This window comes from Zootermopsis nevadensis, unplaced genomic scaffold (genome assembly GCF_977971745.1).
Source record: "Zootermopsis nevadensis isolate Lab colony 2312 unplaced genomic scaffold, Znev_1.0 Znev_ptg000021l, whole genome shotgun sequence".
Lineage (NCBI taxonomy): Eukaryota > Metazoa > Arthropoda > Insecta > Blattodea > Termopsidae > Zootermopsis > Zootermopsis nevadensis.
In genome coordinates this window covers 306,735-324,807 of record NW_028259153.1, presented here as the reverse complement: position 1 = coordinate 324,807, position 18,073 = coordinate 306,735, and the positions used below count along the sequence as shown (strand labels likewise).

At 38.9% G+C, this 18,073-nt stretch overlaps 1 protein-coding gene across 2 annotated transcripts in view; it reads left to right on the top strand.

Annotated features, from left to right (window-relative positions):
* The window catches only part of LOC110826814 (aminopeptidase N), a 29,675-nt gene extending 12,728 nt beyond the window's left edge, over positions 1 to 16,947 (top strand). For both annotated transcript variants that reach the window (XM_087352450.1, XM_087352451.1), the window contains 11 exons: positions 606 to 789; positions 873 to 1,029; positions 1,233 to 1,314; positions 3,051 to 3,222; positions 6,465 to 6,666; positions 7,629 to 7,903; positions 10,936 to 11,126; positions 12,032 to 12,199; positions 13,268 to 13,411; positions 14,577 to 14,655; positions 16,668 to 16,947. In XM_087352450.1, the coding sequence (XP_087208576.1) occupies positions 606 to 789; positions 873 to 1,029; positions 1,233 to 1,314; positions 3,051 to 3,222; positions 6,465 to 6,666; positions 7,629 to 7,903; positions 10,936 to 11,126; positions 12,032 to 12,199; positions 13,268 to 13,411; positions 14,577 to 14,655; positions 16,668 to 16,895 (1,882 nt within the window). In that variant the 3' untranslated portion in view covers positions 16,896 to 16,947. The remainder of the gene's footprint in view (positions 1 to 605; positions 790 to 872; positions 1,030 to 1,232; positions 1,315 to 3,050; positions 3,223 to 6,464; positions 6,667 to 7,628; positions 7,904 to 10,935; positions 11,127 to 12,031; positions 12,200 to 13,267; positions 13,412 to 14,576; positions 14,656 to 16,667) is intronic.
* The last annotated feature ends 1,126 nt before the right edge of the window (positions 16,948 to 18,073 follow it).

Genomic DNA, 18,073 nt, shown 5'->3' with positions numbered 1-18,073 from the left:
GCCTCTATCTTCAGAGTTGAACTTAACATCAGTGCTAATGACGTCTCTTTAAAATGTTGCTGTACATTCACAAGACAACAACGCAGTGTAACAATTCAGAACCACACTCTGATCTCTCGCCTATAAGATCCTCAAACCTTATAAATATTCTTGACTGTATCTTAAAAACTACAATCTAAAGGCATGAACATACACTGTAGAATCCCATTTTTATTCAGGATAGCATTCAGAACCATTCCTAGTTATGCATTAAGGAACCTCTTCCTCCTTTCCCCAGACATTCAGAATTGTACATACAACAGATCCATTGGGAAATTCTCACAGTTTAATCTACAATGTCTTCGAATATATATTTCATCATTTTATGTTTACTGCTCCACTGCACTTAAAGAGACTAGATTATTTTATTTCTTCATGTACTATACATGTAAGTGCCATAATAAAAGTTTAAACAAATGCCTTTCCTTTACAATGTTCATTTGTTCAATACTCTGAAGCAACTCCTGTTCTTTTTAAGCCGTCTTATTTTTTCGGTTCTGAGAGTTGCGACTGTATGGAATCACATAAATTCAGGTCTTGTGAAAAATTATGGTATCTATATTCAGGGAAACGGGACTGCTGTATTATGATGGAATATCCACAGAGAGTAACAAGAAGTCAACAGCGCTTGTCGTTGCTCACGAACTTGCCCACATGTGGTTTGGCAACTTGGTTACTCTACAGTGGTGGGACTATACGTGGCTGAACGAGGGATTTGCCCGTTTATTTCAGTACCTTTCAACAGCTGCAGTAAGTTATGAAGCAAACCGTTATCACTTAATATGTGGCCGTTGCCGTGTTTATGGGATTATGAGTTATAATGTTACTGACAGGTGGAGACAGATTGGCGGCTCATGGACCAGTTTGTAGTGGACCAGCAACAAGCGGTGTTTGGAAACGACGCTCTATTAAGTGCCCAACCTCTAACTAGTGAATCTAACACTCCTGCAGAGATATCAGCCAAGTTTGGCACCATTACTTACAGCAAAGGTACCAAGATTTTTAGACAATTTATCATAAATTATAGAAGTATTTACTATTTCTTATCTTTAATTACAGTTTTTCTCTCTTATACTGAATTACTGATTATTTTCATTTTCTCAAGGATTTCATAATTCATTTACTTTTTTAATAAGTATTATTTACTGGAATTTAATTATTTCTGTATATTTGCTGCCTTTCAACTCCTCCAGGTGGCTCTGTGCTCAGAATGTTGAGGCATATACTCACGCCAGAAACGTTCCGGAAAGGAGTGCAGAGATATCTAACTGCACAGTAAGTCATTCAGCTTCATTAAGATTTAGAAGGTAGCAAATTAACTCGGAATTATTAAGATGTAATTAAATTGATAACTTACTGGTAGATTAAACCAAGAGTCTATTTGCCAACATTATCGTTACTTTGGACACAAAATATTCATTTCAATGCCCTGTTTTATCTTTTAATAACTGGAACAAGTGATACTCTCCATTTTGATAACCTGACCAATCCAGAATATAGAGTAAACAAACCAACAACTATTAACACTATAATAGACACTATTGCCATACGCGTTTTGACCTCAAGAGGTCATCATCAGTGGCATCAGGGAAATTAATACATTTAGTCAAATGGTTCAAACTGGATTTAGAATTAAAATGAAAAGGTATTTGACAAGATTTTTGAAGTGACACTGCACTAGATGCTGTTATTCACAGGAGTAAAACTTGCACTTAGCTATTGATCCCGTTGTGTGGTGGCCGTAGCTGGTCTCGGCGAGCTACAGTTGCGTCGTCTGTACCTGTGAACTCCAGAACCGTGGGTGAGAGCTGACCAATTCATTTATAAGCAAATTTTTAGGAATGTCAACATCTATTACTGCATCATGAACATTCTATGAAAATACACACAAAGACTAAAAAAAATTATGCAGGAAACAAATAATTGGTCCAATGTGAATGTGGGGGGGGGGGATAATGGATTACCCATATTTATTTATTATTTGTCCATTCTTTACCTTCAGTTAGTCTGAATAATCAGTAGAATGTGCCTCAGCACCAGACATTGTCCATCACACCGTAGTATTCTGACACAATTTTATGATATAATTACATGTATGTATGCTATTCCTCATGTTCACATGTAATACTGCTAAGTACACGTATTCCTCTTTATATTCCTGTTTGAAAAATGTGATTTCACTTCAGTGCACTCACTTAATTTAGGTTGGATTCAATTAATAGTACTGTATTACTCTTAGAATGTAAAATATTAGAAACAGCAATTTTTTGGTCTGAATTGAAATATCTGTGATATTTCTCTTTCATCTGTAATGCTCTTAATTGAAATATTATGTGTTCTTTGAACAAAATTAATGGAGAGAACACAACATGGGCTGGTCTTGTCTGCCCGCTTGTTTGTCTGTCTAGTTGGATGGTTTTGGATGGAATTTGGTATGCAGTTTGTGCCATTCTGCACGACCTCAAAATCATAATTTTTGATATCCTACAAGTAGTGATAACAAAATGATGGATGAGGAAATTCGTGAGCTGGACATTGAGGTGCTGCCATCTAGTAGCTAAAGTAACTAAGAAAATATTGAAGTCTGACCCTTTTTTTATAGTGGTTACCATGATTAATATTTGTGATTATTGCCATGCATTCCTTAAATATTTACCGTGGTTACTATGGTAATGGTGGCCCATGTTAATGCAAGTGGGAATCAGACGAAGTGTTTGTGTTTTTTTGGACTGTTTGTGTTTTGACAGGTTTGGAACATAAGTGTACATTAGGTTAGGTTAAGTTATGGCTGTATAGGTTAGGTTGTTTTGTTTAGTTTAAGTTATGGTCATTTAGGTGAAGATAAATGTTTAAATATGAATTCTGGATGTTTGATACCATCTCATAGGAAGACACTACTGATGATGCAGACTAGTTTAAAATAATACCTTTGTTAAAAAAATGCTCCATACAATATTTCGGTGAATTTCGTTGCCATCTACAGTATCATAAATTTTATTATTTTACCATAGTTCTTGGAACAATACAATACCAGAGGACCTTTTTGCTGCACTGGAGGAGCAAAGGATAGAAGATAACATAGATTCACATCCAGTGGATCATTTCTTTGTGGCATGGACCACACAGCCTGGCTACCCAGTCATATATGTCACAAGAGAAAATGATAAATTCACGGTCACACAAGTAAGTACAGCTCTTCAGAAATTGTTATAGAAAGTATATATACTTGTAAAGCTGTTCCACTGTATGCAGTACAGGCGCTCGGAGGGAGAGGTGTAGCTCCTACTGATTCTTAACCCCAGCAGTAGAGGGGGGTGAGTGGTCAGCATCATGCCTTGGCCACCCTTCACCCCCAGAAAAGGACCCCAGTACCCATCGGATAGGAGGCTGGGTGGGCAGTACAGTGACTGGCTACGGACTGGACAACTGGGGTTCAATCCCCGACAGGCGCAGAGGATTTCTTCCTCCATCCTCTGCATCCAAACCAATTCTGGGGCCCACCCAGCCTCCAAACCAATGGGTACCGTAGTCCCTTCGCAGACGTAAAGCATGGCCGGTGTGTTATGCTGACCACTCATCTCCATCTAGTGCCGAGGTCAAGAATGAGTAGGAGCTATACTGCCTCTCCCCCCAAATTCCTACATGGCGTATATTGGGAACGGCTTTACTTTACTTACCCATATACAGTAAAACCCCTCTAGTTGGACACCCCTATATCCTGGACACCCCTCTATATTGGACACTTTTAATTGGAACCGGCGAATATCCTATAATTTTACATGTCCACAACACCCTATATCTTGGACACCCCTTTATCCTGGAACTTGAACACCCCTTGTGTTGTACGTTGGACAGGTTCATGCACTTAGCGTCAATGCTTTTATGGGAAACATTTACAGTTAGTATTTTGTTGCTTTGAATTTATGACTTATGAATGCCTTCTACCTGAGGATTACCTTATGTTTGAAGGTGTGAGACTCTGAACACATCAATGGAATTATTTTGTTGAACCCTTCACTGGACTACAGTAAGTATTACTGGTACAGTTTTAACTTTGTCAGTACTGTGCTTGCAACTGAGTTAAACAGTGTTAACAGAAATTGGAACGGTATGCTTTCGCTCATAGCCAACAAGGAATGGTTGAAACCTTATTGGGATTGCGTCGAAAATTAGAAAGAGGATGGACAAATTCAAAGATAAAAACAAAAAAGCAGTGTCTTGTGACGGACTTTTTTACAAGAAATAAGTGACATCATATGTTGAGCTAATGCCTTAAGTACAATTAAAAAGAATACGTTCTGAACATTTAAAATTTCATTGAGGCTGGGGTGTAATGTGCAACCACGAGAGTGGGTTTCAAAAGATTATTATAATTAATAATTAAATTATTCTTAATTCAAGCAAGCCTACAGTAGTTAGATTATGTAAGTAAATCGATTGATTGCATTGTCGGTAAACGTAAAAGTATCGGTGCCCTTCCCTTTGAGCTTATCCATGCAAGTTTAATTTAGTGAAAACAAAATTTGTAAAAATTTAATTTACCCTTTTGATTTTTTTTATCAATAATTTCCTTTTTGTGAAGGGCTCCATAATACTTTACAATTACCACATTGTTATTGCACGACAATTTGAAAGGATGATTTTCCCCCTTTCCCTCTATCCTGGACACCCCTGTAAGTTGGACACATTATCGTGGAACCGCAGGTGTCCAAGTTAGAGAGGTTTTACTGTATAAATATAAATAGCAACTTGTGAAGTTTCTGGGTTAGAGGTGGTCACATGTTATGAAATTTGGCAATTAAGTGCAGAAAAGTAGCTTCTGGTATTTGTTTGAAAGTTGTCATTAGTCTCAGCCACTTACCCATCACAAAGTGCAGAAAGAATAATTTTTTGGCCACTGGAAGTTGTAATGAATTTTCTAAAGAAGCTGTACTTTTTTCTGATTTCATTACACAGTTTTATACATAAATGTTACTGAGCAGTGCCTACTTTACGTAAAACAAATTTTACCTTAATTAAGGTTTAGAGTAGAGGAGGTCTATAACTCTTATATTTTTGTGTTTTAAAGATCAAAATGTATAATTGTGTTTAATAAAAGAGAATGGTTTTTTGGTTGCATTGCCAGATTACATTGTTTCAATTACAAAAAAAAGTTATTTGTGAGACCCATGGTTAAAACATGTTTAATTGTAGGTTTTGTGCATAATGAGTTTTTTTGTATGTTGTTACAATTCATAAACATTTTTCTTTATATCTCTTTAGCAGCTGTGATGCATAATTATTCTCAGCCAAGGTCAGTTTGTAAGTTCTTAAAGTTTTAAATGTAGGAGTAGGCAAAGAGAAGATGTGGTTCACTGGAAGAGTTAGTTCATGTAGTTGAAGAAGTTGGTGCTGGTCCCTTGCAGATATAAGAATCAGATGTGAATTTCTTTTAATTTTTTCAAATTTTTCCACTACATATCATAACCACAAATAATATAATAGACTGCAGTAAAGGAATGTTTTTGAACTTTTTGACTGTAGAATAGTCACACATTATCTAAAGAGTCCAAGAGTGTTCGTTCAACATGAAAGAAACCTGGGATGGGAATAAATGCATGACAATTGCAGGTACCTGGTATACGCTGCATTAAATCAGGTCAAGACTAGATTTACTAGATAATTGGTATTTCCTACTTCACAGAATTGAATATACTTACAATTTATAGTTTTGAAATGTTCCTTTGCCGATGAGGAATGTCAGCGTTTGATTACTGCGTAGTTTTTGTAAACTTGCACGTGCTAGCAGGCAATTCATACTACTGCCAACATAGTCATATGGTCCTTCCTGTGTGAAGGGGCAAGGAATTTCCACTCTGATTCTATCCAAAAATCAATTTTATGTAAACACAGATTTATGAATTTTAAGATTTGAGGTTTTCACAGCAGTGAGTCTGAAGATTGCTGTCTTCTGGTTGTTGCGCCATGTAGTCTGGTAGATGTTTACATAGAGTAACATAGAAAATATTCCATTTAGTAGATGAATCCATAAAGGAGTACACTCACAGTCACATAAAGTGTTAATCCTTACTTACAAACTGACTGAAGGAAACACATGGCAAAGTTATCAGGTACTCATATTATTTTTTCAGAGTATGACTAAAATTTAAGCCCAGTCTTTCCACATGTACCATTTCTGTTAAAGGAAAATATGTTGCTTTAAATTAAATAATGAAGTACTCTTATATGCTGTAACCAGGTAATGTATGTATTTAGTGAACTACTGAAGTGCCAGATTAAATTGTTTTAATTGTAATATGATTTGAAATGGATTCCACACACTTCTGCAAGTAAGAACTGCCTTATGCATCAAATGATGGACCCTCAAGGTCACATAATGGTGAATACTGTTCAACAGTGACTTGACTGAGTCTTTATACTTACAGGAACGGTTTCTCCTGAAAGATGATGAAGTTACTGAACAACTGAAATGGTTCGTGCCACTTACGTGGACAACAGAATCACAGGCTCCTGTAGGATTTGAATCAACAGAAACCAAAGACTGGATTTCTCCCAGTGACACGTCAAAAGAGTTAAATATAGAAACAAATCCTGGAGAGTGGATAATATTTAACAACCAGGAAACAGGTGTGAATGGTTTGGTCATAAATGACTACATAATACCAGTATTGTTAAGACAGATTGAGAGGCAAGAGCTGGAGGAGTCGGTTTTACCTCAGGAAAAGCGTTGGTTATAGTCAAGGACAGGACATTATATTCCAGCATGGAGTGTACAGAATTTCCAAATGTGTCCTTCATGATTTCACAACCTTCATTGATCTTCATGCATTTATTGCAATACAAGTCTCCTATAAACCTAGCCCCACACACCCTATTGGCATATTCATCGCCCTGATGACGGAAGCAGTATGACCTCGTCCAGACTACACAGCGCAACAACCCAGAAGACAGACATCTTAATACAAGTCTCGTTTTGACAGATTCAGAAAATAGTAGATATACTTCTTCTCCCCCTCCCCTTCAACCTCTCAATGTCCGCTACTGGACATAGGTCTCCCATTGGGGATTTTAGCCATACACTACCATGCTGGCCAGTGCGGGTTGGTAGCGGACAAACATCCATGCCTTGAGTGGGACTCGAACCCAGGTGCATGAGGATCATACCTCAGACCGCGTGGCTACTGCAGCCGACATAGATATACTACACTTTATATAAACTTCTTTTTCCCCCCATTTAAATGTACATCATGTTGCAATATATTTATAATATAAGTTGTAGATCTTGAGATACTTTTATGTTGTATTTAATCTTTTGAATGACAAGCCATTTCACAGACAACTGATAATTAGATATTATGTTAAACAGGGTTTACAGGAGACTGATAAGAGTCCAACTGGTCAACCTTGATGTAGATCAGCTGTCCCAGCCAAGTTTCATCAAACCCTTGACTTGGGTGATAATACATATGTACAAAGAGACATGATTTCTCAACTATCATTACGTTTGTATAGCTTTGTGAATAATATAAAATCTGTTCTACTTTATAGAATATTTATGATTTAGTTTATACCTGAGATTCTCTTTGAAGGTTACTACAGGGTAAACTATGACCCTGAGAGCTGGAAACTCATCATCCAGGGCCTGCACCGCGACCATAACGTCATCCACCCTGTGAATCGAGCCCAACTGCTGGATGATGCGCTGAACCTTGCCCGAGCTGGGAAATTGGAATATTCATTGGCCCTTGAAGTTACACATTATCTTGGACTTGATCAAGACTACATTCCCTGGGCTGCCGCTCTTAACGCCTTCTCTTTCCTTGACAGAAGGCTTACTAGTGATGATGGTCATCAATATTTTAAGGTACATCCATATTTCGTAGGCACATCACGTCACTTTACCCAAAGAACGCGTACAAAAGTTTGTTCTTAATTATCTCTAAAGATTTCTGACAGTGGTAGATTATTTATACTAAAATGATTTTGGAAATTATCCAACATAATATTACTGTTGGACCCTAGTGTCATTCTGCCGCTCAGTATCACAGGGCTTGAGACGCGTTCAGCAATACTGAACTGATTGTGTTTAGATTTCTGGGACTCTAAACACCTTTTGTGAGTTTAAAGAATGAAGGAAGTGGCCAACAGAATACGCTGACTCAACCGTAATTAATCTTACCTCAAAGTCTGATGACATTATATTGACCACTTACATCATTTGTTGTGGTAGCACATCATTACAAGTAATGTGAATTTGATGTATTAGTAATTAATTATACTTTCACTGATTAATTATAACTCTCTACATGTATTAACTGTAATTGGCTAACTGACAGAGAAACTGGCAAGAGGTCACTGTTCTCATGGGTGACACCATTGCTAACATATGTGTCAGTATCAAATTGCAATACCTTTAACAGTAAAATAGCAGTTATAGTGAGGTATTTGATCAGTGGGGAATCATACGTTGTCATGATGTGTATCAGAGATTCTCGGCCCACAGCCCTCTGATGTGTTTTGTGTGGCTCGTGTACATTTTTTTGTAATATGCGTAATATATCACACTGTATGATGAAAATTATGCGTTTCCCTGAGGTCATAAAACAAATTTTGTTTATTTTGTCGGTATTTTGGAATAACTATTGCTTTGAGCAACTGCCCAGCTTTATGAAAAACATCAAATTGAGAACTTACTGATAAACCTGTGAAGGGATGCATGCAAATTGCAATGATGGAAATCAAACCTGACATTGATAGAGGGGTGTCAAATATCTGATGACTGATTTCATTAAAGAAAATTTGTGACAAACGTGACAACCCATTTGCAATAGTAAGTTAATACCATCTTTTATAAATCATCATGACCTTTCAACATATTGCCCTCTTTTAAAACTATGTGGCCCACAAGTTGAAACAAAAATGTGTTTTGTCCTTGGTCTGGGAAAGGCTGATAGCCCCTGATGTTTTTATATGCATTTAAGATTTCCAAACAGTCATCCACATATCAGACTACATACCTTCCCTGTACCAATTAACATAACCTAATCTATTCAGAATATCTCATTTAACTCACAATAAATAGTAATTTGAAAATAATTTAATGCAGGCAGTGCTGCTTATAGAGACAAGAACTGAATGCCTGGCATCAACAATTCTGGCTAGTTTGTCAGAATTTTACTTTTCTAAATGGAGAGTTGTCTGAGATCAATAACCTTTGCATGGGCAGGGTGTCTGGTGCATATATCTGGTAGATAAGTCTTCCTGAAGAATTCTCCTGTGCGACTTTGCTGCTTACTGGGGATTCCCCCCACATTGTAATTCCCTGGCTAACAATATTTGCGAAGGCAGCTTGGGAATTCGACACGCAAGAATTCTGTATCTTTTACCAGTGAATACATTTAGGTCTTTACAGGAATTACCTGATATTGTCTGATTTTAACCAATACAGGAATGCATCAATAATTCTTTGTAATTGTTTTGGATATCAAATTTTATGACGTTTGTTCATCTGTTCTTGAGGAGCTACAACCAGGTGAACAGACAGGCATGCCACAGCTAACAGGTGCATTTTTGTAACTTACCTGCAAATGTAGAGCCGGGATAGCTCAGTCAATATAGTGACTAGCTACGATCTGGATGACTGGGGTTCAATCCCCGACAGGGGCAGAGGATTTTTCCTCTGCATCCAGATTGACTCTGGGGCCCACCCAGCCTCCTATCCAATGGGTACCGGGGTCCTTTCCCGGGGGTAAAGTGCGGCCAGGCCATGATGCTGACCACTCATCCCCATCTAGTGCCGAGGTCAAGAAAGAGTAGGAGCTATACCGCCATTTCCCCAGAACGACATACATGGCGTGTAGCGAGACGGCTTTACTTTTACTTCTTTTTTTTAACTTGAAAATGTGCCTAAAATGAAGTGAATGCATGTGTGCAGTCATCACACATTGTTTGATAAGTGTCCACTGGTTTTGTGTGTAGAAACAAATGCGCTCTAGCAAAATTGTATCTTTTCCCAATCCAGAATGAGAAACAAGAATCATCAAAAAACCCATCTCTGGACTGTTCAGGTACTTACATTAGCAGTCAGCATACAGGTGCGAAACATTTTAGATAATGGTGTAGAAAAACATTTGTCTTGTAGGGTTTAGACCGATTACAGTGCCTTGACTTGACTTTAATCGAATAGAGTAGTTTTATCGGTTATTATAACACAGATCAGATATTGTATTTTTTCATTCTCCTTAAAAGAAGTTGCACATCTTTTGATGATTCATTGTCATACATTTACTGATTGTAGTGATTTTCCCACTTCTAGTATTGTACAGTCACGTGCTGGTATTATATTTATTAAGGAGTCGAGCTCTGGCTTACTGGTTGCAGTCCACATCCTGCTAATTGCAGTACGTCAAAAACATGGAGTGGTGGCTGCATGGTAATATAACTAACTCCCTTGTAACAGAACCCGCAGGTTCAACACTGACATCACCAAAGCCTGCTACCAGCCATGATCCTGAGCCAACTCCATCCATTTGTCATCCCCACAGGCCACGCATGGTAACATAGTCCCTTATTTACTAAAGACATCTTAGTGATTTAGCACAGTTTACCTGAACTGGAGTGTATCAAATTGATTAAACTTTCTGTTACATTATTGGTTTCTTTTCCTTCTCGCCCATAGCTCCACCGACCGTGACAGAACTGAGCTCCTCATTAAGCTATGGTATGGTTGAATGGCCTCGGAAACTTTGCAGCCCCACAGAGTTTCACAAAACTCAGCAGCCAATACATGTGTATCACATTTAATCACTACATGAGCAGATACGAATACAGGTTTCTTAAGAAAGAGTTCATTCCGTTCCCCAAAAGAAAAAATTACAGTATGATTATTTCTTTCAGATTTTTGTATTAAACCTGCTTAGAGGCGTGTATGACGAGCTTGGATTTGAGGAAAAGAGTGGTGACACCCAAGTAAGGCTACTACACAGGGTCAGTGTCCTGACATGGGCTTGTCGCCTTGGACTGGAGGACTGCGTCAACAGAGCTGTAGACATTTTTAAAGCATATAAAGGAGATGCAGAAAACAATCCGTAAGTATGTCACAAATGTCCTGAAACAACTTGTGAAGAGAAGGACAGTTTTCATAACTATCAGAGACTTCCACGTATTTACAGTATTTCCTGGATAATAAGTCACCCCATGTAAGAAGTTTAATTTTCAAAGCTTCTCCTAAACACTCATAAGAATAACATTAAATTTTCCGTGTTTATAGTTCTCATGTGTAACGTTTCCCCGCTTCAAGAGTTTATCTTGTAACAATTTTTTTTATATATCCTATTTCATACATCTGGTGCAAGAATCGATATTTGGCAAAATAAGTTAACTTTAAAGTAAATATTCATTTTCATTATTTTGATCACTGGGGTAGACTGTTTTTCATTTTCGCTTCAGGACTATAATTAGTTCATGAAGGTGTATGCATTTATTGTGTTGCTGACAATTTATGACACGGTAAAACAAAACGAGACGCCACGGTGGTCTAGCGGTTAGAACGCTGGCCTTGTAATCCTGGGGTCTCGGGTTCGATTCCCGGCGGTGCCCGAATTTATAACTTGTGTTGGGCAAGGCCGTGGTCTAGGCAACACGGAGTTTTCCTCCGGGGGCTTCCCCGGTTTCTCCGTGGCATCCCAACAATTTCTCCATTCACACACAGAAGAAGGCATATGGACCTGTTGTCAGACAGAACACTAATAATAAAATAATAATTTGAACATGCTGCAAACCACCATGCGCACTTTATTTATTTTAATTTTAAAGTTGTCAGACTAACTCATCATAGGACCGCAATATGATTTCCAAGAATGTCAGGCTATGCCTGACAGAGGACTTGAAAGGTTCAGTTCTTAAAAGCCTCATCAACTAGTTGAATATGTTAAATAACATGATTCTTAACAGAATATTGTATTAATTTTTAAAATATTGTCTTATTTAATAGAATTCCTGCAAATCTGAGAAGTCTAGTTTTCTGCACAGCCCTGGAAAATGGAGGGGAAGAAGAGTGGAACTTGCTATGGGAACGCTACCAAGAATCAGTCATCACCACCGAGCAAGTGACCATCCTGTCGGCTCTGGGTTGCACCAGGAATCAATCTCTCCTGGCACAGTAAGTGTTCTTATTAGTTGGAACTGAGAACTCAAGAACAAAAGAGCAGGAGCGTTTCGTTCCTTTGTTTCTGACCGCATTGCTACCTCTTTATGTAGCTGTACTCCACCTGGTGAGCATTGGCTACCACACAATCTAACACACTTGAAAAATGCTGTCACCAAACCACAATACGTACCTGATATTACAATAGCTGCTGAAAGTCATGTCTACCAACATTCAAGTTTATTTCTTCCCGCTATAATAAATTGTGACACTTTTACATTCAACTTCTCTAATTTAAAGATGGACATTTCAGATTTTTTTCAGAGTTCATTATTGTTTGTTTAAATTTTCTGCTTTAAGTTACTGTTGATTTTTAAGGTGTTTTTCACACTGTAGCGTAAGTGAAGAACACATTATGGGTCTGTCCATGCCAGTTCCATTTTTGTATGGGGTTAGAGAACCTGCTTCACTGAGTTCGAGTGTTGTGCAACGTTATCTTGGATCACATTACTTAAAGAACAGCCTAAGGTGTTATATGATTTGAAGTTTTCGCGGTGACTGAACTCAATAAAATCATTTTAGGTAGTCAGCAGCATCAAATGATTACACGAAGAGACCAGCATTTTGGGAACCATCATAATAATAAAATTATCTTAAATTTTTTACTTACCTTCATATAATTTGCAAGAGAAATACAGAATGAAAGAAGTATTTTCCTTCTAAATTAAACAAACTGTTAAAATTCTTTGGAACTGAATAATGACAATAATTAAAATACAATAAAATTGTAAAGGTTTTTGTAGATGCCGTAATGATGAACTTCTATAAAATCCATGCCCCCTACCTGCACTGTTATATAATAATAATAATCATACATCATTCGAAAGACGCTGTTGTAAAATAAAATTATATAATGCATGTAATACATATTAAAAACAAAATGTATCCCGGAAATAGCTGCTGCCCTATGTACCTTAGGGACAAGGTCTGTCTCGGGTACGTGGAAGTACATGCCCCATAAAGTGGTGAAGAGATGGGATAATAATAATAATAATAATTGATTGTACAACACTTCTTTGTCAGGTACCTGGAAAAGTCAATTGACGGCACGTCTGGAATCCGGAAGCAAGATGCATCTAGTGTGTTTTCAGCTGTGTATAGCAATCCTGATGGAGTAGCAACAGCTTTTAATTTCCTCAAGGATAAGTTTTTGGAAATCGCCAACTTGTAAGTTTTTAGTGTAGTGATTACCTCGAATCATCTGAAAGTACAGAGGTTAATACTTCATTGCAGCTTCCAGCATTCAACCATTCATAAGAAATTAAACATTTTACTATTAACAAAACTTAATGCATGAATATGTTTTTTATCTTAAATGTAGTTTAAAATAAGTGTGTTTGTAGATTGTGATATTCTGGGTTATAAAACGTAAAGCAAAGCTGTCCCACTAAACGCCATGTAGGCAATTGGGTGGGAGAGGAGGTATAGCTCCCACTCATTCTTAACCTCGGCACTAGGTGGGGGTGAGTGATTAGTGTCACGCCCCAGCCGTGCTTCACCCCCGGGAAAGGACCCTGTATTCATTGGATAAGAGGCTGGGTAGACCCCAGAACTGGTCTGGATGCAGAGGCTAGAAGAAAATTCCTCTGCCCCCATCGAGGATCGAACCCCTGTCATCCAATCCATAGCCAGTCAGAGCTGTCTTGATCTTTGGGGTATAAGGGTAGAATTCTCACCACTCTGACAGTTTCAAGTCTTGTGTACGGTGCAGAGTTCCTAACTGTTCCATGGTTCAAAAGTAGCGTTGTTTTCAGTCTACTTCCTAGCACCTACAGAATTCTTTGATCATGTGAGTGCTATGTTTACTTCACACATTAACTCCAGCTCCTGAGTTATTTGTCTCATCATGAAATAATGTAAAATAACTTTTGTAAGACTTGAGGTTCTCACAGCGGTGAGTATGAAGATTTCTGTCTTCTGGGTTGTTGCGCTGTGTAGTCTGGTCGATGTTAACCAACGTTTCAGAGGTCATACTGCCTCCGTCATCAGAGTATGAAGATTTCTGTCTTCTGGGTTGTTGCGCTGTGTAGTCTGGTCGATGTTAACCAATGTTTCAGAGGTCGTACTGCCTCCGTCATCAGGGCGATTCATCGCCCCGATGACATCAACCAGACAACACAGCGCAACAACCCAGAAGACAGAAATCTTCATACTCACCGCTGTTGAAACCTCAAATCTTACAAATTTACATGTCCTGAAACAGCTTCAGTTCCTTGCAACCGAAAATGAACAGCAGAGAAACATTTCATATGTGGAGCTTGACATTAATCACTATCACTGTTGAACTATTACCATAATGAGTATTACTGTTGTTCTTATTCTTCTCTTTTAGTTATGGAGGCATGAACGCCGTTTCCAACAGCATAACTGGCATTGCAGGAAGACTAACCACAGAAGAACAAGTTGATGAAGTAAGTAACTCATTTTCATGGCAGTGGAATATGATAACTGTGAAGACCATCGTTATAAAGTTTTCTCATAGGCTTCAACGACAGGTTAATAGGACTAAACCAATTATCCAACTGACTTTCTGCAGGTTCAGCAGTACTGAAACAAAAAGTTGCCACAGAATTCTGTTTCAAAGACGAAGTTGAAAGTAGAGTTGCCCCTGGCTCCTAACTCTTCGATGTCCAACGTTGATAGTTTTATCTTGTTGCCGTTCAAAACAGTCAGTTGTGAATGATGTTAAGTGTTTCTTTTTGGTGCGAAAATAAGAGGAAATACAGTGAAACCTCTATCCATCGTTCCCGGAACTATCGTTTTCCCGGATGCATCGGCCGTTTTGTCCGGTCCCGAATACATCCCATATAAAATAATGTTACATTTTCCCGCTTCTATCGTTCCTCGAACTATCGTTTTATCGCATCGATCGTTCAAAAATCTTAGTCCCGGCCTACAATTTTCCCGCAATGATCGTTTCTGAGAATTTAAAATGCTGGGTTTTGAGATAAATTATTACCGAAAGACGCACAATGTTTTTGGAATACGCAGTAGCGGTAACCTGTTATGTCGCCCAACCAGCACAGATTGTTTTGGAATGAGGGGTCAGCGGTGCAGGGGTGATAATTGGAGTGAATGGCGGTGCTCATTGTCAGAAATTTTACGATTTTAATTTGGGTGCACTCATATTTCGTTCCAGCGATGCCAGATGGCATGTGCAGTGTGAATTTCTTCACAAATGCTTTTATTATAAGTACAAAGGAAAGGCTGGCGGCACTTTTCATTCATCTCGTTTCCAGCGGTTCAGGGTCTTCTACAACTACGTTTCGTTGAGTTCGGCAGTAATAGTATTTCCATTCTTCCTGTTATTGTCCGCAAAGGGGGTTGGAGTGGTGAGGAAGAAGAAGACGACGAATGCGAGCCCGAAGCTTTGCCGAGTTTTGCCGAAGCGCACGCTGCATTGGCGAAAGTGAAGTCGTTCTTTTATGCGCTAAATATTAGTGAACGTGACGAGGAAAACATTTTGAACGTGGAAAGTGCTCTGTTTGGTCTAAAACGTAAAGTTTTGACAAACCAGTTGTCCATTAAAGACTTTTTTGGTAAAAAGAAGTAACTTTGAAAGAGAAACATTGTTTTTTTTAAAAAAATTTTAATGCTTTCCCGCATTCATCGTTTTTATTTCCCACCCCCGCCGAAAACGATGCATCGAGGTTTCACTGTATTTACTTGTCAGTCAGTCTGAAGAAAGTTTATCAGATTCAGAGTTTGGTAGAAGCAATGAGCTGGATGATTGTGCCCTTATTGATGTGATGGTGAATGTTGACGGTGATTAGATGATGATATGATTCAATATGAGAGAAGGCATGAAAAGTACAACAGACGGAATGAAAATTTCACAAGTATTGTTGGACCTCAACGTGTGACAGAAGTTGCTGGCATTTTCCAGTTGCTTTTCGATAGAGAATTCATAAATAAAATTAATGAAGGGACAAATAGATGTACTGAGCAGTTTCTGTGCAGGCATAAATTATCAATTTTAAAACTTTGCATACTGTGTAAAGTATAAGCAAACAAACAAACTATTAACACTATAAAAAAGACACTAGTGAAGATACACGGAGGCACTGGAACTGGACAGATTCTTTGGAACAGCCAAGACAACAACTGAACAACTGGAAGATTTGAACTTTGAATGTTAGGAGTTGATGTAGGATATGTGCTCCGGACAGGATTTCTTGCTGAATCATTTGGGGGCGAGCGCCGGCTCCAACACAAATGAAATCTAGGTTAAGGCACCTGTACAGCCTACTGTTGTGTACTACCCAAAATAAAACTGTAGTACTTAAAACAGAATATGGGATTTTGCACTACGGACAAGTTCTCAGATCTTGATGAGGCACAGATATTGTGGTATCGAACAATTCTAGAAACGCTGTGACAGACAGGTGATCACTGTTTTAAGTCATATGTTTTTCTTTTCCAGCTTGAAAAATTCATCGCTGATAATCGTGAAGCTCTCGGATCTGCGGCAGAGTCCGGTACGAATGCAGTAGAGGCTGCTAAAGCAGACTTGTTATGGACGAGTACCCACAAGGACGGAATTATCACTTGGTTAAGAAACCAAGTAGTACCAAGTGGAAATGGTAGTGGTAATATTGCTATAAACATAATCATAATTACTGCTACATTCCTTGTAGCTGTGTGTACATAATGTCCATATTTGTATTTATAAAGTAATATGTATTTTTGATGGATATGCAAAATTTGGCAGTCTTTTAATTCACCTTACAGATCCACCTTCTTTATATTATGAAATGTAGCGTATTTTCAATTTTAGACAGGGTTTCTCTACATTAGATGATGTGATGGATAAGAAAGGTACTTCAGTTAATTTGCGTATGATAAATTAATATCTGGCTGTAGAGGAAAAAATCTGTAGAAGTACTTGGAGCAAGCAAAAGTTCCCAGAATTGTGGTATAGCACTGTAATGGTAGGACATATGGCAACGCGTACCTATTCACCTTCAAAGTAGGACCCTTGCGCGCGCGCACACACACTTGCTCCATCGATCCTGCATTGTTGGAAGCACCGGCGGAAGGCTTCGTTTGGAATCTTCCGGAGTTCGGCCGTCACATTCGCTTTGATGTCCTCCATGGTTGCGAAACGCGTCCCCTTGAGGCCCATTTTCAGAGTAGGGAACAGCCAGAAGTCACTCAGAGCGAGATCCGGAGAGTATGGTGGTTGGGTGATGACGGGAATGCTTTTCTCAGCGACGAATTGCTGCACAACCAGCGATGTGTGGCTCGGTGCGTTATCGTAGTGGAGAAACCTCCCTCCCTGCCACTTGTCGCGCCAATTCCTCCGAACTGCTTCGCGCAACCTCTGCAACACTTGCATGTAGAAATGACCCGCAACAGTCTGTCCAGGCGGTACGAACTCGTGGTGCACCACAACGTCGATGTCAAAGAATGCCATGAGCTTTCCTTGGACCGGACGAGGCGTGATTTCTTTGGTCGGGGAGATGACGCCGTGTGCCACTCGGATGACTGCACCTTCGTCTCTGGGTCGTAGGCGAACACCCATGACTCATCACCAGTGATGATCTTCGTGAGAAACGTCGGGTCCTGCGTACTTTTCTCAAACGAGAATTCCGAGAACTTTTTGGCTGCCCTACGTATCTGTTGTGCCATGCAAGAAGCTTGCTTTGCCACTGTACAGGATCCATTCTCATGAGGAACTAGATTCTTGGTACTTTTCCCTAAGAAAACATCCACTCGACTATTTCACCTAGTGTAGCTTGTGGCAATCTCAGGGTGATGAACTTGATGTTCAAAATGAAGTGTCTTTACATTTGTCTTGTGGAGCAGAGGTAAAAATGTACAGTTGAT